At 41.0% G+C, this 27,267-nt stretch overlaps 1 protein-coding gene across 2 annotated transcripts in view; it reads left to right on the top strand.

Annotated features, from left to right (window-relative positions):
• MGRN1 (mahogunin ring finger 1) overlaps positions 1 to 27,267 on the top strand; it is a 578,779-nt gene that overhangs the window by 273,310 nt on the left and 278,202 nt on the right. For both annotated transcript variants that reach the window (XM_044089070.1, XM_044089069.1), the window contains exons 6-7: positions 6,515 to 6,581; positions 18,951 to 18,994. In XM_044089070.1, coding sequence (XP_043945005.1) covers positions 6,515 to 6,581; positions 18,951 to 18,994 — 111 coding nt within the window. The remainder of the gene's footprint in view (positions 1 to 6,514; positions 6,582 to 18,950; positions 18,995 to 27,267) is intronic.

Raw genomic sequence — 27,267 nt, forward strand, 5'->3', positions numbered from 1 at the left:
CTCCAGGATGTGTATTACCACATTAAAATGGACAAACGCTCCAGGAGTCTCCTTCGCTTCTGGCTGGGAGCCAATCATTACCAATTCAGATCCCTGACATTCGATCTCTTGACGGCACCCAAAGTGTTCATGAAGTGCCTAGCAGTGGTCACAGCTCATCTGAGACTTCAGGGATTCCAGGTGTTTCCGTATTTGGATGATTGGCTCCTCTCCGCCCCCACAAAGTACCTCCTGGTCAAGGCCCTCCACTACAATTTAGTACTAGCACAGTCGCTGGGCATCACCGTTCACTGGGAAAAATCCAACCTTCAGCCCTCACAACAATTGGAATTTATAGAGGCAGTATTCAACACTCAAACAAGTCTGGTCTCTCTTCCCCCTCACAGGCTTCAGAGATTATAGGTTGGTACTAGGCTATCAACCCTAGGGCCTATACAAGCCTAGCCATAACAATTCCCTGGCTATTTCTTCCCACACTGTTTACTTCCCTGGACCCCTGTCTAGCAGGGCAACTGACGTGATCCCCGGGGTGAATTTCCTTTCTCCCATCCAGTCATCAAGGTTCCTTTTGAAGAGGGCCATAGAGGCACTCTGCTTGACATGTATGGGCAGTCTATTCGAGAGTCTGGGGAGTCTCTGGGTCAGGAACCTATCCCTATCCAGCATGTTTTGTTTATTGTGATGACAAGGTTTAGATCCCTGGAGCGTGTGGCTCTGAGGGATTGGGATTTCTTTAAGTGTAGCATGTCCAACAGCTCTGGGTTTGACATGGCCTTGTATGTTAAGCAGAGATCGCCTCTGAGTAGATGATATGCGACAGAGTATAACTGGAGTTTTTTAAGGCTGTCAGCGTAGGGCATCTGCTTTAGGCCTGTGATTCTTTTAGTAAGGTATTTCTACAGCCTTTCCAGTTGTTGCAGATGTCTTGAGAGGTACATACCAAATGGAGCGTTGTATTCTATAATGGGTCTAATGAGGGATGAGTACAGTGGGACAATGACCTCCTTTTATCTGGATGAAAAGCCCTTCGTGATAAGGTGTGCCACATAGAAGGATTTCCTGACTGTTGTGGCGATGTGGTTATCGAAGGTGAGACCAGTGCCCACCTGTGTCCCTAAGTCTCTTATCACACTTTCGGTGTTTAATGTACTGCCACCTATGTGGTAATTCACGGGTACATGTTTTTTCCCCAAAGGGGATAACTATACATTTTTTGGCATTGAGCTTGAGCCCATGGCTCAGACACCAAGCATCTGTTTCTGTAGGAATAAGGGCACAAGTTCAAGTGATACTCTGTCAAAGGAAGGTGTCTGCGAGGGAAGTTCTTCAGGCTCTGGGGTCTATGGCGGCAGCCATTCCAATTGTTCCCCTAGTCGGATTACATATGAGACTGATACGATGGCTCCTTCTGTCCCAGTTGATATCCAGTCTTCATCCCCTGAGCTCACAGATTCTCATCACCAACGTCTACAAACAAGATCTCCTCTGGTGGATGAACACAGATGAAAATCTTTGGTGTCGCCCCTTTCAGGCTCCCCAACCCAGTGCCACGGTGACCACGGATACTTCTCTGATTGGGTGGGGGTGGCAACTTCCAGGGAAAGTCAGTCCAAGGCACATGGTCTAGCATAGAGGTAAACTTGCATATCAATGTGCTGGAGTTAAGAGCGGTGCTATTGGCGTTGCAAGCATTCCATCCACTCCTTCCATCAGGAACGAGTGCTATCCAGTCAGACGGCATGTCTGTCATCTGGTACTTAAACAGAGAGGGACCAAATCCTACCCCCTGTGTTGCGAAGCTATGAGAATCTGGCATTGGGCGATAGCTTCCAACCACTTTCTGAACACAACGCATATCCCAGGGAGCTCCAATGTGTTTGTGGACAAGCTGAGCAGATGCATCCTCCGTCCTCACGAGTGCTCTCTCAATCCAAGTGTGATGGCAGAAATCTTCAGCCGTTGGGGCCAGCCATGCTGTGGCCATTTCGCCTCCACCTCAAACACAAAATGCAGCAGCTACTTTGCCCTCTTTCCCCTCACGGGGAGTCACCGAGAGATGTTTGACTCACGATTGGCCCGAGGGTCTTCTTTATGCTTATCCTCCGATACCTCTGATCCCTCTTTTTTTAAGGAAAGCTATTCGGTTGAGAAGCAAAGTGATCCTCATTGCCCCTGTTCTGGCCTTGTCAAGTGTGGTTTCCCTTCCTCCGACCTTACCTGTTATAACCTCCTAGGATCCTGGACCCATGTCAGGACCTCATATCTCACCCACAAAAGCTGACTCCACCGAATCTTTCCACTCTCAAGCTGACAGCTTGGCTTCTCCACTTCTGTTAGTAGCCAGGCAGGAAATCCTCTCCTCATCTGTCAGTAATATTATCCTGGTCTCCCATAAACCATCCACCAGAAAACTTTACAGGGACAAATGAAAAAGATTCTATCTGGTCACATAATCTGATGCTAAATCCGTTTTCAACTCCTGTAGCTTCTATTCTTCATTACCTCTCTGAGTTGTTTGACAATGGTGCATTCAGCTGACACCATTCGTGTCCGTTTAGCAGCTATTTCCAACTTCCATAATGGTTCAGATGTAGTCCCGCTTATTTCCACCTGACTTTGCAAGACCTTCCTCAAGGGAATTTTCCACAGCAGACCTCCTATTAGACAACTGGTGGAGGCATGAAATCTCTTCCGGGTTCTCCAGTCTCTCTCTCTCTCTATATATATCCTTTTGAACCTGCTGCAACATGTGATCTAAAATTCCTGTCATGGAAATCTTTGTTTTTGGTGGCGGTCACTTCAGCCTGATGAATATTTGAATTGCAAGCCTTATGCATCAAGTCCCTATCTGACCTTCCATAAGGACAGAGTATCACTTCGTACTAATCTATCCTTTCATCCCAAGGTGGTTTCTGACTTTTCTATTAACCAGTCCATTGAGTTCCATGTATTCTTTCCAAATTATTCAAACAAGGGAAAATACTGTCTGCATTCATTGGATGTTCATAGACAACTGTGTTTTTACCTGGACAGAACAAAGTCTTTTTGCAAGTCGGACCAACTTTTCATTTCCTTTTCTGGTCCTAGAATGGGGTGTGCAGTATCTAAAGTTACCTTGTCAAAATGGCTCCGGGATTGCATTGCCTTCTCATATTCGCTTACGAATGAATCTAAGCTCAAATCAAAGCTCACTCAACTAGGGCTATTGCAGCATCTGTTGCCTTCCACTCTAGAGCCTCCATGGATGACATCTGTGCAGCAGCCATTTGGGCTAATCCCCATACCTTCATCAAGCATTACAAATTGGATCTGATCTCCAGGGGAAGAGCGGTCTTTGGCTCAATGATGCTCAGGAATGCTCTTCCATAACGGCCACCCAGGTTCTCCAAGTTGCATGGTATTCTGTCTCATCAGTGATGAATAGGAAAAAGATTAACAACTTCAGATAAAGAAGTTGTCTTACTATAACATTCCATCTGAGTTGTTGATCTTCCAGTAATCACACCCTTCCACCGGCCCCCACCAAAGGCTCCTGGCGGATCTTCTGGGTCTTGTGGTGTTCAGGGTTTCTGCACAAAGATGGCCTCTGACTTTCTGTTTCTTCTATATGTTGCATGCAAACTTGATCTGAGGTAACTGAGTGAAGGGCATTGTGGGTAGCAGCTTAGTTCGAGAGTTTTTTTGGTGCACACAAAGCTTGGTATAAGGCCGACTCTGTTCCGAGGGCTCGAAACCGAACCTATCAGTGATGACTGGAAGAAGATCAACAACTCAGATGGAAAGTTATGGTAAGACATAAATTCTTTTTTCTTTCCTGCCTGTATGGTATGCTTGGCTAGTGCACTTCTTGTTATCTTCTATTCATGTATAGTACAAGTTCTCCCTGATTCTATCTTTTAGCTGCCGATTTGTTTTACCTACACAAAACTTGGGGCATTGTGTGTACATCTCAGGATGGACAAAAACTTGGTTTGCATGTATTCCGTACACCTCAGATAACAAAGCAATCGTGGACATCCTGTATAGGAACTGGCATATTTTGACTATCAATGAGAAGGTGAAGGATATGGTAGGTGACAAACCAACAGTTACATAAAGAATATGCAATCGCTTAAGAGACGCCGTGATAAAACAGGGACATCAATGAAAGATGTTAGGCAGAGTAGAACAGGCACATATAGTTGCAATTGGTGTAATTATTGCAGTTATATACATGCAAACCAAGTTTTTGTCCATCCTGAGACATTAAGAGAATTTAAGTTTTCTTGTTCTGCCAATTGCAGTACAAGTAATGTTGTTTATTTGGCCCATTGCACGCAATGCCCCAAGTTTTATGTAGGTAAAACAAATCGGGAGCTAAAAGATAGAATCAGGGAGAACTTGTACTATACACAAATAGAAGATACAAGAAGTGCACTAGCCAAACACACCATACAGGCAGGAAAGAAACACACGTTTCGGTTTACTGTGAAGCAGATTATACATCCAGATACAAGGATGAGAGACATTACGAATACCACTGAAAAAGCTGAACAAAAATGGATCATACGGCTACATGCCGATAAAAGTTTTGGGTTAAATGATTCTATCAGTTTGAAACCTTTTCTTAAAGATAGAAAGTTGAAACATTATTTGTTGAATACTCACATATCATATGTATACATTATTATATATTTTTTGTGCATTCAGTATTTATGTTTTAATATAGATTATATATTTATAATAGTATGAACAAGATATATATATATATATATATATATATATATATATATATATATATATATATATATATATATATATATATATATATATATAAAAAACAAGTGTTTTATAGTTTGTTTATATAGTTATTTTAAGATTCTTTTAGCTTTATGTATTTAGTTTTTTACCTAGGTTGTAAGTGAAGGGTGTGGATATTAATTGATGGAAGTGGTTGCTAAGACAATTGATTTAATAACTACTAGAACCTGTAGTAGGTCTTTACTTTAAATAGGTGATTAATGTGGGTGATGTTATGACAGTCTCAGGAAGCATGGTGGATCCATGTGAAAGCACTTACTGACCTACTTAGTATTTTCCTTCTCTGTGTGTTTTTTGTCAACAGAGAGAGAGGGGGGGAGAGAGAGAGAGAAATATGTAACGTGGAATGTCACAACGTATTTCATTTAATTGAATCATAAGGTGAGGCTGTAGTCCAGAAAGTTAATAAGTTTTGAGAAGCTTCAATAAAGTGCAGGTATTCATCTGAATGCCTGACCCAGTAAGAGAGAAGGTATGGCTGTTCGTTTAGGAGGGTTTCCACTTCTCACTTGTTGGCCTTGAAGGTTAGCTTTATTTTTATGAGGTACTTTTTCTGTCTGGGCTTCATGAATTCTTTTGTCATGGGCAGAGCACATATTTGTGTCATCCGTTCACATCCACACATAGTGAATTGCAGGAGTCTGGTCCACCTTGAGTTGGTCAGAAGTTTTTTTTAGTGATCCTCTGTGTCCATCTTGTTTGAAGATATTTGCTTCTTTTTCATTTGGAGCTTCTAGATTTGATTTTATGCATGTAGGCATTTTAAGGGAGCTAGCTCATTAATTTTATAGTTTGGATTTATTATGGGTGCCTGTTTCTTTTTCCAAGTAAATTTTTCAGCTACAGGCTTGGCGGGAGAAGTCATTAGAACAATGGAATTTTCAGTTAACAGTTGTTTCCCATCAGTCTGATTGTTGGGCATGTGCAGAGTTTGGCAGCATTTTTCCACTCCTGTGAGGTGGCTGCTTTGAAGAGGAGACTGTTAAGATTGCAGTGTTTGTGGAGGTCCATGCTGGAATTTTGTACTGCATGAATTTGGCCTTTGGTGCATGTGTTAATCTGTTACTGTACTTGGAACCTTGTCTCAAGGAATAAAGCTTTTTTATACATTTTGAGTTGCCGCGTTCAGTCTTCTGTTCTGTAGTTATGCAGATAAGCCCTGTGGCTCCTTCTGAAATTGTTTATGCTCAAGTATAGCCCCCAACTCCTAAAGGCCCCATGTAGTATGATGTAACAGATGTATTAGCATTCACCCTAGCAAGTCATCTTGTAGAAGATCATCTGAAGTGTGTACCTTCTGCTACACAGAGCTGAATAATATTGGTGTTTACTTTGTTTATTCCTCATGTTAGCGCGGGTCATGGACTTGGGATTTTGAAGCTGACATTTTTCTTCATACTAGTGCAGAAGAGTTTTTATTGTAAAGGCTGAATATGTTAGCATGAGATCAAGAAAAGAACAAACTACTTAGAGGGCACCTAAAAAGAGTACCCAAGTATAGATGCACTTTAGAAGACAGATATGCTATTTCCCCTGTTGTGAGTGCAGCAATGCTATAACATTTGTCCGATTTTCCCCTTTTTATTATCCAATGCAGTCCATTTTTTCTTGTTTTCAGTACAGGATCTGCTTTGGTTAATGTATTTGTGGGGGTCTTAATCAAAACAGATTCCAAGCAGACTAGATTTATTTTTACCTTTTCTTTTATCCACAGCTAAATTTCGACTTGGATAGAGGCATTTTTCCACTTGTGATCCAGGCTCTGGTTGATGAAGGGGACGGTGAGTCATTTAAAATTTGTTGCTCTTTGGGGAAGAGGCCTAGCAGGGCAATATTTGTTGTTCTTAATTCTGTCTAGCAGAGTGTCAGTTAACATCAGCACTTGGTACAACTTGTTGCTTACTACACCAACTAGGATGATGAAAAGTTTTGCTGTGGCAAAAACAGAGCTTCTGTCTGTTATGTTTAGCCAAGATTGTTAGATTTGCTATATTCAGGGGGGGGATCAAAAAGTGCATATATGTATGAAGGTGTATATATGTGTGTATATATACATATATATATATATATATATATATATATATATATATATGTATATATATATATAAAGATAGTTATATATAGATAATGATATTTATACGAACATATATATACGTGTGTGCGTGTGTATTTGTATCTGTAATATATATATATATATATATATATATATATATATATATATATGTGTGTGTGTATATATATAAGTATATATCTATAAATATATATCTATATCTATATATATATATATATATATATATATATATATATATATATATATATATATATATATATATATATGTGTGTGTGTGTGTGTGTGTGTATATATATATATATATATATATATATTTATATATATATATATATAGACAAAATTTCGTATTGAAGTAAGCAGGAACCAACAAGCAAAGGCAGGCACCAGAAACCGCACAATAAGTAGAAGATAAATACATGTGCTGCCACCATGCCGAAGGACACAAAACTATAAAACAACAAAATAAAATCAGATAAGCACTTTTGGGTAACACACAAACCCTTCATCAGATATAATACCGTTGTAAAAGAAGTGCAATATAAATGCTGAAAAAACAGTCAGCTGCTAGAGTTCAGGGCAAGGCTTACTTATTAGCAATTTAGAGCTTCCAACTCATTCGCTCCAATGGAGCTCAGGAAGTTTGCACTGTAACTTGCAGTGGGTGGAGCCTAAGCCATTTGACAGAATCAAGTTAATATCTTTACATTTCAAACAAATGTTCATATCTCTAGAACCATAGGGGTTATGAAAGAAGTATAAATGGCAAATCCTTCATCACAAACTATTTTTAAAGTAGTAGTATTCTTTAGGTTCTAGGTCTTAAACTGAATTTTATAAGTCACAGTAAACACAGTAACTATTAAGTTTGTAATATTTTGTAAGTAAGTTACAATATCTATGCAACCACTCAGGTTACACACATACTGACAGCAGCATTTTATTCATCTAGCAGAGAACTTTCGTATGAGACTAAGGAGTTCTGTCTGTGTTACGTGACTGTTCAGATATTTAGAAAAATGTGAAAAATATATCTGTATAAATTAATATCATAAAAACAACAATTAATATATCTTTACCTGCATTAGACAGAGGTCAAATATTAATGCAGTTGAGTTTGTCACTGTGTACGCTTTAAGATGAAATATTTTACAACCTTGTACATAGCATGGTTTTGAAATTATTGGTGCAAATATGAACAAGCAATATTTGACGCCTAGAGGCGTGAGTAGGAGTTAACTGTTGATGCACCTGGAGGTGTCAGTCAGATGTAATTAGTTAATCTCCACCCTGTTAGAGCTGGTTTCAATGGAATATTCACATTCAAGCCTGGAAAAACACACGCTTGTAACTTAGCAGTCCATTTCATCTCATAGTTTTCAAGGTCATGTCACTTCCTGTAATAGTAATCCTTGTCACCTCCAGAGTCATAAATCTGAAATAATGCCCTTCCACCTCACTAACATGCTTAAAAAGTGGAATCTTGGTATCCTTAAGCTTGATGACACTGACTTGCTTCGAGAAGCGTTCCTTAAGGCATCTGTCAGTTTTACCAATATAGAAGCATGTACATAAGCCACAGACTGCTGCATATACTAAGTGCTTAGTTCTACAGTCTGCGTAACTGCTGCAGTAAAATATTTTACCAGTTCGTAGATGTATTAACTCATTAGTAGTGGAGATGTACTTGCAGCATGTACATAATTTACATTGAAAGGTATCTTTTCTGTGGGTAATCGGTGCTGAAATATCCAGGGAGAGATAATAATAGTTGCTTCAAGTTCTTGTTGCGTCCATACATAAAAGTTGGTTCTGGACCAACTATGTCTTTAAGTAAAGGATGTAACATCAATATTTTCCAGACTGAGAAGTTATAGTCTACACCACAGGAAGAAGAAGCCTTCACGAATGCTTAAAACATTTCCTTTAATCCTTGGCAAAAAGAATATACACGTGCTTTTGTTTTAAACCATAAAACTTTATCAGATACAAATAAAAGAGACTCCAGCCTGTGTTTAAATATCCTTCTGTTGCATGAGACCTTATGACATAATTTATTTGCCTGATATCACCTGGATATGTAAGCTTAATTCGATTTCTCATACCACTATGATTCATCCTCCCTTGTCGTTGTACTTCTTGTTCAGAAATAGGGAGTTGAGGAATGGCAGTAGAGGTTGACCCTTTGTTAATGAGTCGTTGTGCTCTTGTCTTTTCTAAGTGTTCTTATACCCATAAGTTCTATATCTGTTTCAGTCTGTTTATAACCCCTCTCAAGTAGTTCTTCCTTTAAGTTCTTAATCATACCATCAAAGTTGTTATCCCTATTGCATAGTCTTGACATCCTGTATGCTTGATTTTTAACAACATTAGTGAACATATAAGCAGGGTGCATGCTATTTCTGCATAGTAAATTGTTTATCTTGCTTTCTTTCATAAACACTCTTGTGTTTGACTTTATTGTGCCCATCTTTAAAGATCTCAGTGTCAAAAAAACTTATGCTAGTAGCAGAGAAATTTAGCTTGAAATTCAGAAACCTGGTTGTCCTCTCCATATAGCTCACAAAGTCCTGTAGGTTATCTGTGTCATCATTTCTGATTAGGGAGATGTCATCCACAAAGCGCACGTAGAATTTAAGATGGTTCTTGTAGGGATTGTTCAACACATATCTATTTTCCCAATCTGCCAAAACTAAATTGGCATAACTGTCTGCGTACGGTGTCCCCAAGGTGACACCTCATTTTTACCAATATAGTTTCTTGTCAAATGTCAAGACATTATTGTTCAGGATCAGTTCCGTAAGTTGGCATATCAATTCTACTTTAGAGCCGCCAAAATCTGTTGACTTCTGCAGGTAGTGCCTCAAAAATTATATTCCTTCTTCATTGGGTATAGCTGTAAAGAGACAATCCACATCCAGAGTAGCTAATACGAAATCTCCACCAGCCCCATGGCTAATATATTCAGATAGGAGACTCACAAAATGTCCAGTGTCTCTAATCACAGTTTTACTTAATCTTACTACATCTTTCAGCATGTGCTCAACAAATATTGACAATGGCTCTCTGAGCCAACCTGCTCCAGAGACTGTAGGCCTCAGTGGTGGGTCTCTTAGTTCCTTGTGCATCTTTGGGAGTCCACTGATTGTGGGTATTACTGCTTCCTGAATCTGAAAATAATCAAAAATATCCTTGGTTATTAATCGTTTGTTAGCAGACATGTCAGTCTATTGTGAATGTGGTGGCATTTGTTTAATATCTGTAGCTTGCTGATGGACACATAAGTAGAACTGTCCGCTAACATATCTTGCATTTTTATACATATTGTATGGTATCCATCACAACCACTGCTCCTCCTTTATCTGCAGGTTTAATAATTAAGCAGGAATTCATCTGTAGTTCTTTAAGAGCAAAACTCTCAGCTCTTGTCATATTATAAAACCTCCATTTATTGCTTGCCAGGAGATCCACTACGTCTGTTTCGCACATGCTTACAAATTTCTCTAGTGTGAGTGTAAACTGTGGCAGGAAGGTATTCGTTTTTTTAAATAAGTTTACCGGTCCATCTGTGTCTTGTATATAGAAGACAACATTATATCCCTTCCAAAAAGTCTCAGATTCAAAGTCATATCACTCAGTTCTGACATTGCAGCTGGAATGAAATTTAAACCTTTGTTCAAAGCAGCTAATTGCATGGCCGTTAGATCACTACTTGAGATGTTATGGAGTAAGTTGCCTGTACAAATTTCCTTTTGTTCTTTACTTGTTGTGTTTTCCATTCGGCTAATAGATGCCGTTTCCTCCTCTTGACTCCCCGATCTTAATCTTTCTCTGTGCTGAGCTGTAAAATTCAGTCATAGTCAAGGAAAAAACGATGGTAATGTAAACTCAGGCCATATTTGTTCCTGCCTCTCCTTTGGCTTTGCATCTAATGCTGTTACCATTTGAGTTGTTTTTTCCGTTATTCACAGTGTGTATTTCTCCTACTTGTCCAGTGGCAGTTATTTCAGAACCTGCTGTGATGGTATTCAAGGCAGGATTCTCACTGGCATTGCTCTCATTTCCTTGTTTTCTATTTCTTGGTCACAAATATCTGTCCATTCGTAAAATCCTTAAAATCTCTGGCCAGTTTCCTCATTTTAATGGATTGTTAGAGTCCAAAGTGTTCAAAAACATGTCCTCCAGCCTTTTTATGTATGTCGGTTCTCTATATTTTTTCATTAGCTCTCTCTGTAGCCTTTCTGCTTCCTGTTGCAAGTCTCGCTGTATAGGCTCAAAATATTCTAACAACAATTAAGTATACTTAAAACTGTTTTCTAAATTTAGTACCTGCCATTTACATATATATGGGTCTTCTTTGTTACGTTGAATCTCATTTCACTGAATTTCATTTCACCCCGACCACTTCACTGACAACTCAAATTACTAAAAACTCATTTCACTGAATCTTATTTCACTGAACTGCACTTAGTATATATGGCACTGTGTAAAGTACTGTCAGGCAAGTAAAAGGTATATGCCCTTTTCCCCACTGTAGTAAGATCCTGGAGTTAGTATATATAGTTGGGGGTGTGTGGGGGGTGTAGAAGGGATTTTTAAATCCTGCTAGATGTTGATTAGTATTTTTACCCTTTCAGTATGTTGATTGAGAACTATCAGAAAGTATATTAGAAAAAAAATGTATCTGATTTTTAAAAGTCATAATGAAACCTGGCTGTTGGCTGGAATTTAACCAATGCACTATTAAGTGTCGGTATATTTTTGCTTCTAAATATTTTGGTTCAAGATTTAACTACTCTGAAGTGTTGTCAGTTAGCAATCCGACTATTGGAGTTCACAAAAAATGCAAGGAAAAAGACAGACAGACCATCTATGTAGCTTCTCCTAAGCCAGTCGCCGGTTCGCTGGTACTCAGTGAGGTGCTTTTGCAGCCCCTGATACCCACTACTTTTGAGTCGGAGGCCTCTACCAAGACCCATCTGGTATGCCGTGAGATTCGCAAAGTATTGAACCCCCGTGGACGTCTCTCCCTTGAATGTGTCCAGAGCCGCTGAGCAGGCACCGGCGTCTGAGGGTGTTTTCAGGCCTCAACATTTTTATATTAAACCGACGCCAGCAACAAAAACAAGGTCAAAACCAACTTCTATGTCTAAAAAACTGACGCATGAGCCACGTGCTCAGGCCCCTATGCCTAAAAAAACAAATGATCAAAATGGCTGAGGATTTAATTACCTTGATCAGGGGTTCCCAACCCCCCCCCTGCTAAGAGGCCTGGGCAAGGCACTGATTATGAATCTTCAGATCAGGTTTCCATTTCTTCTGATCAGGAATTCTCTGTTCCACCTTATGAGGATTCTGATGCAGAGGAATCCATCCCATCTGCTTCTCCTCTTGAGGATTACTCTTTGGAGAGACTTTGCATACTTTAAGGGAACATTTTCACTGGGAGAGTCAGGACTTCTCTGAATCAAAAAAGAGGTTTGGGGATTTCCTTCTTCCTCAGCAATGGCCTTTGGCAATACCTCCTGTATTAGACATTGTTGATGATGTGTTATCGGAATCAAGCATGGCTCCCGATTCCCTGCCTCCTGCTCCTAGTAAGCCAGACAGATATTACAGGGTTTCTGACTCCCACAAATTTATTTTTAAAAATCCTGCTGCTGACCCTGAGACTATTTCTCAGGGTCCCAAGGGTGTTAAGGCTTCTACAGCCAAAAATCCTACCCCTTCTGATAGAGATTCTAGGGAGCTGTACAGATGGGGTAAGAAGGTTTATACTTCTGTAACCGTGGCATTCAGGGCTTTAAACTGCCAGTTTCATATGCTTAATTATCAACAGCATGTTATGGGCTTACTGAAACATATAATGATGTTGATTTCTGTTTGTGTGGAAAATAGAGAGTTACAGGATTTATTGCATTCAGCAGAACAGGTTGGAAAGCATACTTTGCAATGTGGTTTTGATTCCTTGGAAGCCTCTTGTAGGACCGCCATTACTGGATCTGTGATAAGAAGGCATGCCTGTCTCAAGGAACAAAATCTGCCTGATCATGTTAAGGCTAAATTGTTGGATGCTCCTTTGCAGCATGATACTCTGTTTGGTAATAAGGCAGAAGAGGTTTTAAAGAAAATGGAAGACAAAGCTAAATCTATGCAAACTGTAAAAGATTTCTTGCAAGTGCAGCCACCCAGGTTCAGTAGGCACTGGCCTACTAAAAATTGGTCCTTTCCTGTGTCCAACAGAGCCACTCAGGTCAAACACAGGCACTCAAAAGGATCCAGATATCAATCACAGGGATCTTACAGGTCAAAGCAATGGGGTGCCTCCACCTCCAAATCTGGAGGTAACAAAGCACAACCCTACAGTAAGCAGTCTCAATGACTTTCCTCTACCATCTCCAAGCACTTATCTTTTGGCAGCCCCCTTGGGGGGAAAACTAGCACTTCATGCTCAAAATTGGCAGTTAATTACCCAGGACAAGTGGGTATTAAACATAGTATCCCAGGGGTACAGATTTCATTTCCGTACTTTGCCAATTCCAAACGGATGGCTGGATCTGCCACAAAACCAGTGGGCAGAAGCCCAGAAACAAGTCATGTCCCTTATATTTTTGGGGGCTATTCAACCGGTACCGAAAAAGGAAAAAGGACAAGGATTTTATTCAAGACTTTTCCTGGTACCCAGAAAAGACAATTCATGGCGTTCAATATTGGATTTATTGATTCTGAACACATTCCTGGACATTCCAAAATTCAAAATGCTGACTTTTCAACAGCTACTGCCTATACTAGGCAAGAATGCTTGGTTAGTAACTCTAGACTTAAAAGAGGCATATGTGTATATCCCAATAAGGGAATCTTGTAGAAGATACCTCCACTTCAAAGCAGTTTTTTTGCATTACCAATTCTCTGCACTGCCCTTTGGCTTATCTACTGTGCCCAGGGTCTTTACAAAGTGCCTGGCACCAGTAATTGCATTCTGCAGACAAAGAAACATTCAAATGTATCCTTATCTGGATGATTGTCTCATTCAGGCAGAGGTCAAGGACACTCTTCTTCAACATCTGGCATTTGTAAAAGGGCTTCTAGCATGCCTAGGGTACACCGTAAACGAAAAGCAATCACAACTGGTACCCTCTCAAATAATTACATTCCTGGGTGCAAGCTTGAATACAACTGCCCAGATGGCTTACCTCACGCCAGACAAACAAATGCAATTGACAACATACTTCAAACAAATGGCAACAAAAACCCAGTTATCTGCAAGACAAATTCTGCAGGCTTTGGGGTTCATGGCATCTTGCATTCTACTAATTCCATATGCAAGATTGCATATGAGGAAACTTCAATGGTACCTAAAAAGTTTATGGAGTCTACATTGTCACAGCCTGGAAACAATGATTCCTCTCATTCCCTGCCTACAACAGGAGTTTCTTTGGGGGAAAGGGACATGTCACCAAACAAAGGACTGTCATTCACTCTACCCCCTGCCACCCAAACCCTAACTACAGACGCATCAGACTATGCTTGGGGGGGCCCACCTTGCAGGGAGATGCATTCAGGGCAAATGGAGCCCAAACCAAATGCATCTGCATGTCAACCAGAAAGAAATGCTAGCTGTTCAGAATGCTCTGACAGCCTTCAAGGACTTACTTCATCCAGGACAACTACTGATAAAGACTGACAACATGACAACACCAAAGTTATGTGGTACATAAACAAGCAGGGGGGTACCCATTCCTACCCCCTTTGCAGACTAGCCATGGCATTGTGGAACACAGCCTTGACTTACCAAATACATCAAGCTCAATTCCTGCCAGGAAAGCAAAATACTCTGGCAGACGGCCTAAGCAGAAATCTTATGGACCCGCACAAATAGAAACTGGATCCACACATCTTCAGCATGTTAACACAGAAATGGGGGAGCCCAGACATAGATCTATTTGCCTCTCCCCAAAACTATCAGTTAGACAAATTCTGCACAAGAACTCATCACAAAAAAGCAAGGAAAGTGGATGCTCTATCCTTCAACTGGGAAAGTTGTTGCTCTATCCTTCAGCTGGCAAAACGTATCAATCTATGCCTTTCCCCCTCAGCCTCTACTCTCCAAGGTCTTACTAAAATTCAGACAGGAAAAAACAAAAATGATCCTAATTGCTCTGGACTGGCCTCGCCAACACTGGTACCTGCTTCTAAGGAATATGTCACACCTTCCTCCGTGGTACTTGCCTCAAACACCTCATCTACTGTCTCAGCAGAACTATCAAATTCTGCGCACTCAGCTGCAAACTCTGAATCTTGCAGCATGGCTAATCAACTAATTATTCAAACCACATCTCTCAGTAAACCTGTGATGGATGTCATTTTGGAAGCCAGAAGGTCTAGTACTAGAAAATCTTATGCTGATAAATGGAAGAGATTCTGTGCTTGGAACCAAGCACAAGGAATAGACACAGCAAAGCCCAATATTCCTCAGATTTTACAATACTTTACTGAGATGCTTGACAAGGGCCTATCTTTTTCTTCAGTAAAAATCCATGCCTCTGCCATCTCGGCTCATTACAACACAGAGCCTCCCCTCTTTTCTCATCCACTGCTAAAAGGGGGCAAAATTTAAGGCCTCCCAGAAGAACGCCAACTCCTGTATGGGACCTCAGTTTTGTGCTGGAACAAATCACCCTGCCTCCTTTTGAACCAGCAGCTACTGCAGATATAAAATTTCTATCTTGGAAGACAGCTTTTCTTTTGGCAGTCACTTCAGCTAGAAAGGTTTCAGAACTACAGGCTCTCATGGCAGTGGAGCCTTTCATTATATTTTACCTGGACAGGGTGGCCCTCAGGACCAATCCTTCTTTTATGCCTAAGGTGGTATCCAGTGTGGCTCTTAACCAGGCCATTCACTTGCCAACCTTTTTTCCCAAATCTGCCGAACAAGGGGGAGCAGATTCTGCATTCATTGGATGTACACAGACAACTAAGATTCTACTTAAACAGGACAAAAGCTCTAAAAAAGTCTGAGCAACTACTGGTAGCATTTGCTGCAGGATCAGAGGGAAAGGCTATATAAAAGCAGACTGTTTCTAAATGGATAAGCCACTGCATTCGTTTCTGCTATTTGCACCATGGTAAACCTGTGCCCAAGGGGATCAGATCCCATTCCACCAGGGCTGCCTCTACTTCAGCAGTTTTTCTCAGAGGGGTGCCAACCAAAGACATTCTAGAGCTGCTACTTGGAGCTCTGTTAATACGTTCACAAAGCATTATCATTTACTTCTCTTCTCTAAATCCAGGGCAGGCTTTGCCACTGCAGCCCTGCAGGGCCTTCTAGCTGCTCGTAATGCTGTTTAGTTCCATCCTCCCATCCATAGCTTTGGGATTCTACCCAAATGTAATGACTGCAATAGTGAAACATGAAGAACATAGTACAGTTGTGTACACTTACCATAAATGTAGATGTTCAAGTGTATTCACTGTTGCCGTACAGGTTACCCACCCGCCATCCCCCATTCTTTACCTTTTCTTTCCTTCACTATACTCAAAAATCTTTGTGGTGTATTTGCTTTTAGTTGAAGGTAAATTTTATGTTTCTAAGGTGCATTTATATATTTACAGTTTATTTATATATTTTTGCTCCCCATTTGGGGGGCACCTGACACCTGGGGCAAGAAAAACTGATTAAAATGGCGTCGGCTGCATGTTTTATACCCCTGATGACCTGATGTCATGGAAAAGGAGACAGCAACCGATGCAGGACCCAAGACTTTGTTATTCAGGCTGACTGAGGGTAACCTGCCAGCAGATTACCCAAATGTAATGACTGCAACAGTGAATACACTCGAACATCTACATTTATGGTAGGTGTACACAACTGTACTTTTCATAGTTTGTGTTTGGGGGTGGAGGTTGCTGGGATGTCTGCTTTGGAGGTCTCCGTTGCTTTTGCAGATTTTTATTTAGAACCTTTGAGTATGTTTTCACGTATTTGTGTGTTTTTTACCGGTGCTGGTTTGATGGGTCTGTGTGAGACTGGTGGTGTGATGCAAGTATTTCCTTTCTCCTCTTGACTGTCTGATCCAGTCTTGGGTTGAGAGAGCTTAGCCTCCAGTTTGGCTGTATAATTGCATCTCTCGCATGTATTAGTGTTTGGTGGTAGGAGGAGAGGGGTGTCTGTGTACATGAGGCAGTTGTAACATTACCTCAAAATGCCCAGATTCACCAGTTGGACTGGAGAGTACACCTGAAACTGCCCTTTGGACATGCTTGGATAGGTACAGTGAACTGTTTTACTTAATGGCTGGTAAGGTCGAATAGAGAGCCTCGTCCTTCTGTACAGTATAGGGGGGTCTAGTGCTAGGGTTTATAAGTGCTTGCTATGAGTTTTGAGCAAGTGCTGGGCTGAGAAATGAATGGCTTGAGTGCTAAAGTTGAAAGTTTGTCTAGTTCGAAGGGAAAAATTGAAGAGGAGACTTTGTGGAGCCGGGAATAGTTATACCCTAATTAACCGGTGCTGCCCGGGCACACAAAACTGGGCAAATGCGTTTTGTATCACAGGGAAATGAAAGAGATAGAAATTAGCCAAAAAATGGCCAATAAACTACTAATTTGTGAGCTGAAACCACTCCTCCATTGACAGATAGGCTGCTCAAAGCTCCCCTCTGTCACAGGTGAACAGAGAAACTTCCTTCTATCCAAGTAAGGTATGGGCAAACACAGAGATTTGTAACACAGCCCTGCATTCAGCACTAGCCTGAAAACTGGACAATACTAGCTTAGAAAGGTGGGGAACAAGTATATTTATATATGTTTTTCAGAAAATAAAGCAGATACAATAAAAAAAAACACTTTAAATGCACAGAAAAGGATACTTATTGTTATATATCTCAGATCAGAGTTGTAGTCAATGCCCCTAGTAATAAAGTAGGAAGAAACACAAATACAGTAAAAGCAGATGATTAAAGTGCAATTTTTTTTGTTAGTAAAGTGCAAGGAGAACGGAAGGAAGAACCTAAGTGGGTTGGCCTTCTCAAATCTTCACTCTATATTAAGTAGAGTGAACACTAGACTCAGGATATGATCTCACTGTACCCGGTTAATTGAGCAATGAGATGGACCCAGGAGGAGTGTTCAAATACAGACTTACAGCACGGGCGGGCAATGTCAGAGCCACCAACACTAACACCAAGACAAGAACAGGGAGGGTCGGTGGGGAACTAACTGCAGAGAGAGAGAGACACAGCACACTATTCTGTGAAAACAATTGGGTAACAGAAAAAATTAAATACAGTACTTTTAAAACTGCAAGTTTGTGCTTAACAGAAGACTAAAATACAATGCTGCAAGTTTGCACTTAACTTCAGCTTCTAATGCAGATGGTTGTAGTCAAGCAAGTCTCTCAGAAGTTGAGCATAAAATGAATTCTCAAACTTTGTGGCTAGCACTTAAAGTACAGATGAAGCCCTCTAGGCTAACAGCTAAATGTCAGATAACAAAGAATTAGTTTAGTAACACACACAGGAGGTCTGTAGTAAAAAGACTATGTTTATCTGTTAAAATGATGCATCATTATTATTCAAGTAAGTAATAGAAGACTAACGTGATGACATCTCCATCCCACACCAAGCAGCAGTCATTCAAAATGTCTGCGACACATGGTCCTAGTCATAAAAAGGGTTAATATCCGAGTCATAGATATAACAAGATTCAAATAAAACATAAATAAGTCTGCTTATATTGGCATAGAGATCGTTTCCATGATATTCTAGCTGTTTGGGTATTAGAGGAACTGATCCACTTTGAAACTGGTAATGTCTAAGTTAAGGTGACATCTTAATTTCTTAATGTTTATTAAGGTTTTAACCATAATCTTAGAAACCAAGTAGTTGTTTACTGTTGGCTAACAGCTGGATGCATTGTTTATAAACATTTGTAAATGAGCGATTGAGTAATAGAACTTGTACGGCATGCTGACATTTAGCTAAGGCTTTGTCTTTTTTACAGATAGGCTTAGTTATTTTGAAATATTATTTACCACCCAGGATTAAATGGCTGTGTCCAACATGTGTCTGTATTATTTTACATGCAGAGATTCCTGGGCATGCTCATGTACTGCTCGCTGCCTTTGAGAAGGTAAGACGAATCATAATCTTGTATTCTGTACATTGATAGACTACATTTTAGCATGTTTTGTGTGTGCAGCTCAGCTGCTGTAAGTTACCATATATCGAACTGCAAGTTCTGAGCTTTGAAAACTGCAGCACTACAAACTGATGACAGAAGAATACTGTTACTTGGATTCATTCTCCCTTTTATATGTTTTCTGGCACCCTTGTGACTCAAAGACTTTTGGAGTTTTGCATCAGATCAAGAGTTTTTTTGTTTCCTGTAATAATTTTTATTATTTGTTTTCTGGGTAAATGAAGTTCTGTTCATCTTTTTCATCCATGATCTAGACCACAAGTGCAAATATAAAAGTAGCATTTTGTAAACTGGTATGAGCAGCCAGTTGTTCAGCATGAGAGAGGACCCCGAGTAAACCCTCATTGACAGTGGGAGAACATGAAAGATTCACACAGAATGTGCAGGGAAGTCAGGTTTAAACTTTGGGGGTATAATACAGAAAGCCTACATTCTTGATTCACTCTACTGTCCATTCATTTTGAATTGTTCATTGCACCTCAGCTGAAATTGCACACATTATGCCCGTTGACCAGACAGCAGGCCTGAAAGCGTTACCATTATTTCTCTGATACTGTTGCTGTAAACTACTACTTTGTCACATTGGTTGTTTGTGGCTTTTGGCTTTTCCCGGTTAGGGGTCGCCACAGCGGAACTCCAGTCCGCTAATGATTGGTAGTTGATTTTTACGTGCCGAGTTACCAGCCCTGACGCACAACGTTCAACGAAGGTACGCCCATTCACGCATGTCTCCACGCAGGAGATGCTCTAGCTGAGAATCGAACCGGACAGCGTCTTACTGTGAGGCGACAATGCTACCGCAGCACCACCACCGCGGATTGAAGACCTTTGTATAATCCCAATCCACGGTGGTGGTGCTGCGGTAGCGTTGTCGCCTTTGTCACATTGGTCTTTTGCCTTTTATTCTGCTCTTGAAATATACAGAGGTGTACAACTTTACATACTTTCCTAACTTAACACAAGTAGTGCAGTGGAATTAATGTCATTATCACTATTTTGGCTGTTTTAGAGATGAGGTGCAGACGTCATTTAGTCTATTAGGAACACAAACAGTGTTTTCAGCAGAAACTAGAAATGAAAAAATACAGCATTTGCTTTCTTTTGTTAAATCACTGCCAGTTAGAAAAAAAGAAACGTGAGACATTTTCCTTGATTAAAACCACTGAGATACAAAAACAGACTACAGTAATTAATTGCTTAAATGTAGATGTATATAGTCTTTTTGAAATAAGCCGAAACATAGCAAACACTTTTGAAAGGAGAGCTAGTATAATTTTTGTTACCAGTTAAACTTCTCAGAAGGTGTCCTGTTTTTGGAAGGTATCTAATGTTCCATATTTTTCCTTCATTACTTTTTCAGTGATTCCTTTTGCAGTTGATTTAGTTCTGTTTTCAGCACAGACCAAGTGCCCAGTTCAAAAAGACTTGTTCTCTGTGTAAGTCACTTAATTACTTACTCCACTGTAAGTCTGCTTTATGGATAGACATTATACTGGAATAAGTCACTTATAGGTTCATAGGTAGGTACTAGGCTATCTGCCCGCGGGTATTTATAAGCCTAGCCAGAGTGTGTCGGCTTTCGCCACCCCATTGATTAATTAACTGATCCTCTGTCAAGCAGAGACAGTGAAGTGATGCCAGGGGTGTATTTTCTGTTACCCATCCACTTGTCAAGGTTTCTCTTGAAGAGTGTTAGTGAGGGGCTCTGCCTGATGTAATTTGGAATTTTGTTCCGAAGCATGGGGAGTCTCTGTGACAGAAATCTATCCCTCCAACATGTTCTATTTATTGTTGTGGTGATGTTTAGCTCACTAGAGAGCATGGCTCGCAGTGACTTGGATTTCTTTAGGTGGAGCATGTCCATCAATTTTGAGTTGGACATGGCTTTGTAAGTCAGGCAGAGATCACCTCTGAGTAAGCGATATGCCACTGAGTACAGCCAGAGTTTTTTCAGTCGGGCTGCATAGGACATATGTTTGAGACCAGTAATCCTCTTGGTGAGGTACTTTTGTGGTCTTTCCAGCTGTTGGAAGTGTGTTGTGAGGTACATCCCAAATGGGGCATTGTACTTTCTGATCGGTCTAATGAGTGATGAGTAGAGGGGCACTATAACCTCTTTATTTCTCGATGCAAACCCTTTAGTAATTAGATGGACCACATAGAAGGATTTCCTAACTACTTTGGCAATATGATTGTCAAAGGAGAGATTACTATCTACCTGGGTCCCCAGATCTCTTATTTGCCTCTTCTGTATTAAGGGGGCTGCCACCTATTTGGTAATTCGTGGGTGTTTTGTTTTTCCCAAATGGGATGACTGTAGCATTTAGCTTGAGGCCATGACTTTGATACCAGGTGTCCGTCTCAGTAAGGCCCTTTTGGAGGATGTCCGTGTCAGCCGGAGAGTCAGTTATGGCTCCCAGTTTGCAGTCATCGGCAAACTTGGTTAGCCATAGTCCTCCTGTGTTTGCCTGTACTTCTGAGAAGTATATGCCGAACAGTAGGGGACCCAGGACTGAGCCTTGCGGGACACCACTTGTGACTGGCTTAGAGTCGGACATGGAGCCCGCTATTCTTACCGTGTGAGTTCTGTCTGTAAGCCAGTTGGCAACCCATCTCATGACGTAGGGGTTTATGTTCAGGCTGGTGAGTTTTTCTGTAATACCTGAGTGGGGAATGGTGTCAAAAGCCTTGGCGAGGTCAAGGTAGGCTGTGTGAACCACCTTTCCCTCGTCTATGGCCTTGGTGACTGTCTCGAAGAAGTCAAACAGGTTTAGTAGGCATGATCTACCCTTAAAGCCAAACTGGGTTGGGTCAAGTGTTTGGAGGTTCCCAATGTCTTTGTTAATGAGTTCCATGATGATGCGCTCCATAGCCATGCAGACCAGGCTAGTCAGGCTTATGGGACGATAGTTACCAGGGTCAGTTGTGGCCCCTCCTTTGTGGAGAGGAATAACCATTGCTGTGCACCATTCTATGGGCACGTAGCCTGTGGAGAGGCTGAGGTTGAAATACTTACATCAAGCACAAGTCTTTTGGAATTTGCAGGCTTGCACCAGAGTGACTGACTTATACCAAGAGCAAGCCTTTTGAATCTGGCACTTGTCTTACTGTAAGTTTACTAGTAACTATGCTTAATGCTGACCATTCTCTGCCATTTAGCATCTTCCTGTCTGTCATGCACATGCAGGCAACACTAGAACCTCTGCTTCTTTTTTTTCACCATGGCAACCTACATGTTGTGGTTTCTTGCTTGAGGGCAGTCATAAACAGTCTGTCAAAGTAGGGTTGCCACCTTTTCAAATGCCCAAAGTGGGACATTGTTTGTAGAAATGTGAGTTTTTGCTGGATAAAACATACCCACAGCCAGTGCAAAGGACAGAACTTAATTTTTTGTCAAAATAAAAGCTTATTATTGTAGCATTTGAGTTACTTGTGCTATTCCATACAATGTTTGTGTTCCAGATACAAAATAACTGTATTATGCAACTATTAAAGAAAATGTAAGAAATATATTGTCTTAAAATCTCAGGACATTTGGCATTTTTTAGTTTTTTTTGCAGGACACAACTGCCCAAAGTGGGACTGTCCCTCACAAAGAGGGACAGGTGGTAATCCTATGTCAGAGTAATAACACTTTTGTCCCGTTTGTATCGCTGTTGCAGACACTGTCTGGGAAGTGCAGTTATGGCTTAAAAACTGGTTTACACCATATCCTTCAAGTATACAGTCAAATAAAGCATGACGGTTACACATTTTTAGTACATTTTTTTTAATGTCAGTTACATGCACAAACCCCAGTGTCACCTCCTAGGGGTGTACTCTTATTTTATTTTAACAAGCTATTTTCACAATATCTTAGCCTTATTTTACAAGACCTTACATAATTATACTGTGCTGTTTTCTGTACTACCTCCTAAGCATAAAACCAACAAAGGCTTCTGTTGTAGTAAAACGCAAAATATTAAGAGTACAAGTAACTATTTAACTTAATGCTGTAGTCCTGGTTTGATTCTCCTACTCTGTACTTTGCATATTCAGAGTTTTAAGCAAGTGTTGGTCATACCTGTCCTCCCGCATTACTCCTTAAAGTAAGCTTTTGTAGATCTTGCTAATTAACAAATAAATAAATTCAGTTGAGAAACAGTGGCATAGAATTACTGCGAGAGACAAGAGGTTATGTAAGTGCACGCTGGCCCAGTGTACACAGACCTGAAGGAAGACACTTGAAAATCATTCATTGAATTGCTGCATGATTGGCTTTGTGATCTGTCTTCAATGATCTGGTAACAAAGAGCCCTCAGAAATGTGTGTTGTAGTAGGTACCACAGTAATGTTTCTTTATGATAAATTTTGTTAGAACGGTTCTTTAACAATGCATCATGACTTGTGGTCGTTCTGCAGACTAAAGAAATCATGGACTTTCTGGATATACCATAAAGAAGCATGTAATTGCATTCAACATCCTGTGATACATTTAGAGTGGAAAAGTCTCTGTAATCTGTCATTGAGGGCCTTCTTGATGAACTTTAGTCTGAGAGGTTGTTATCCATCAGAATTTAGTAATTTCATTTGTAAATGCCTTGTGCTGAAAGATGTCTGTGTGCCATAACAGCATACACCATAACTTCATGTGCCAGGTGAATTTGTGCATCTCCAGATGTGTCATCATTAATGTGGTACGTTCAAATCCCTAAACAATGTTGTAAGTGTCTGTGTCGCTGTTGGAATGTCAGACATTCCCCTCACTGGTATTGCCTGTAGTGTCTTAGTAAAGAATGTGTTGGCAACTGCAGCAAGTGTCAGAGGTTTAACCCAGCTAATCCGAGGCAAAGGAGGTAAAAGTTGCTGGTGAGCTTATGACGAGGAGAAAGGGAACAGTAGATGGTACCTGTGCATGTTAAGCCTGGCAGGAGGAACCTCATCATTGCTGTAGGCATAAGTGAATATCACCACAGGGACACATATTTGTAAAGTAGGTCTAGGGTTTAACCTGTCCGGGTGAGTTCGGTGATCAACCAGCTTCCCTAAGCTGTCAGGAGTTGCATTTGCTGTCAGTTAGTGAAAGCTTGAGCCTGAATCAGTCCTCAGTTTTGGATGAAAGAACTGGGATGATGCATCCTTGTTCCCTTACTAGGGGTGTATCTTAAGGTTCATGTACCAGTGTGCCTTTGAACGATCAGGTGGATTCTCCAGATCCTGGAGAGTGGTGTTTGTGGTTATTAAAACACATCATGGTTACTTGGGACTAATGTTCTGAACCGACTCTCCTTTTGGGACAGTTTTCAGGTTCATATAAGCTAGCAGGTCTTAGTCAAGGAGAGTTCATTGTATTGTCCCATCCCAGGGCTGATGCTTCAAAACAGGTGTGTCAAGCATATGCATCTCTTGTGAGCTTGAGTTGTAGATGAGGGAGCACAGTATCAGTGAGTTTGACCAAAGCCCACACAAGTCCCAGAGCAGGCTTCTTCCTAGAATGTACTACCTTTGGCTAGCATGAAGTTTTTTGTGGTTATTAATCACCTGATATTTGGCACCTTTCTGTCACTCAGTTTGAGAGATACTGCACACAAGCTGATTTCCATTGGTAGCAGTGAAAGGGGTACTGTCAGTTTGGGTACTGTAATGATATGGGATATCCTGAGGCTGCTGTCTCTGAGACAGGCAAAGACAGCATGTCTAGCCTCCTCACTCTATATGTCTATCAGAGGACTGCTTTTTTGATGCAATGCTTAGGCTTATAAGGGATATCTTGGAATACTTTTCATCCCCCTTTCATTTCCTGTTACAAGAATCTAACTGAGTTTTTTGGGGGAAATGCTTGAAGAAGCTAGCTGTATGTCACAAAAAGCTAATATGATGATACTCTAGATAGCGTGGATTTAGTTCGCATATCCAGGAGCTGGAAGAGGCAGCATGGAAGGAAAGTAGTGAAGCACCTGGGGGGAGGAATGCAGTTCTAGCTACTACATTCACTACCTGCAAACTGAGGCTGAGGCCTGCAAACTTTGAAGACCAGGAAGATGGGCTTAGTCATACCAAACTGTTTATCATAGCCCTCACTGCTGTGTGAATAGGAGGAAAACATTGAAGGCCCACACAGTGATGCGAGTGCCCCTGTGTCATCTGCCTAGGGCGTTGGGGGAATAACTATCTGAAACAAATCAGCAGCTTCTGAGATACGTACACATTTTTAAATGCTGACACCCCTCACACCACTGACTATAAAGCCTGATCCTTTGGCTGTTGGTATGAGAATTGCACTTGGTAAAGCAGGACCATAGAATGAGGAGGAACGAGTGGTTGAATGGAGATTAAAGAAGCAAACCACCATTTGCAATTGCTGAAAAAGATGGCCATCCAGGTGCTCTTACCCCAGCTATTCAACCAGCAGAAGTGTGAGGTGCCGGTGCGCCAGATTTCCTCTGGAAGGAGACCCCGCCCCCCAGCTGATGTAGCATTCTGGTTGGATGAAGCAGTGAAGGAATAAATGGGCAGCATGATCGGAGACATGATGGTCGTCTGGCAGTTGGTTCAGAGGATTAATGCTTTGCGCTATTAATAAGCTCTTTCCTGCGTTCCAGATTCCCTCAGTCTCCAGTTGCCAAATTGTGGGACTCTGAGTAAGTCATTTAACCAGACAGTGTTCCTGTGGTCTGAAAAAGGTCCATGGAGAGCAATACTCTTTCCTGGTTAACAAATACCATTAAATAAATAGGTAAATAGTGGATGAGCACTTGTGTTAACTTTCTCTTGGAAGTATCCCAGCTGTCATCAAGACAGTCTAAAGGCAGCCAGATTCTGTTTTTTTGGTTCTCTGGGCTGTCTGAGCAACTTACTAAATATTTTATTGCTAATTCCTGCATGACTTTGGTCCATAATAAGATCTAGTGGCCATTGCAGTTCACCACCTTGCCATGTTAAAGTAACTATGGGGCTGTACTCTCTTCTTGGGGCTTAGAGCTCTCCACTGTTTCTGTCACTGGCTTGTTTCTAATCCCTTCAATTTATGAAGGTTATCTGAGTAAGCGTAAAGGCTTCTCTGGGCCTTGGCTTGAAGTTGATCAAAGAGAACTCTTTCTACAGCTTTGACGGTAGATACCGTATGTCCTACTGCAACTTTGGGCTAGGGCCACAGGCACAAGTATGTACTTGTGCAAGGTGGTGTGGTTGGCATGGTTTTCTCTGAATTGTACTTGAACAAAATTCATGGGTATTTCATTTCTGATGGGGTTTTGTTTGCTAGCCTGCCCAAAGCTTTAACTACAACCTTTTGAGAAGGTACCATGACCCATCTCTATGGAAGATCATTATAGCCCCTCTCCTTCCACTACCATTCTTTCCTTTTCTGAACCATGTCAACCCAAAAAAAGGAAAGGCTTCCCCACCAGTTGAGGAAAGCTCTAAAGTGTGACAGTCTTGCCTACTCATGTGCTGTTGACGTTGTTCAAAAGGCTGACCCAGTTGCCTGTCTGTCACACTTCTGACATTTTTCTGGGATTGCTGGTAGAGGGGAGTGCATTCTGAGTTCAGCCAAGCTTACAGAAGTATCATTAAGGATTAGATGACTTAGAAAGAGGACATAGATAAGTTATATTCTATAGCTGTGACTTGTTGTTGTGACTTTTGGCTTTTCCCGGTTAGGGGTCGCCACAGCGGAACTCCGGTCCGCTAATGTTTGGCAGTAGATTTTTACGTGCCGAGTAGCCAGCTCTGACACACAACCTTCAACGAAGGTACGCTCATTCACGCATGTCTCCATACAGAAGACGCTCAAGCTGAGAATCGAACAGGACAACGTCTTACTGTGAAACGACAATGCTACCACAGCACCACCACTGCAGTCCATAGCTGTGACTTGTCTTGCTGCCAAAATAGCTCTGCTGTGTTTTAATGGAATTTTTTGACAATCACATATTCTATTGCTGGTAAGCAGACAGCCTAAAAAACAAGTTTGGATGATTTACTCTCATTTCTTTTGTGTTCCATAGAAGACTGGTACATTAGGGATACTTCCTTAGATGCAGTCCAGTGGGGTGATGTGGGGCAGTAACCATAAATTGGAAAAAATGCTCTCCAGTCCCTGTTCAGGGAAACATTTGTGCTGGTATATTTGGACACTTTCTATTCACTGTGAGTTATTCCTGTCCATGAAGAGGGCTCAGGAGATCACAGATACATTAGATGTTTGCATTTCTGAGGATTCG

The sequence above is a fragment of the Protopterus annectens genome, chromosome 12.part0 (genome assembly GCF_019279795.1).
Source record: "Protopterus annectens isolate FY-2018-M chromosome 12.part0, PAN1.0, whole genome shotgun sequence".
Taxonomy (NCBI): domain Eukaryota; kingdom Metazoa; phylum Chordata; order Ceratodontiformes; family Protopteridae; genus Protopterus; species Protopterus annectens.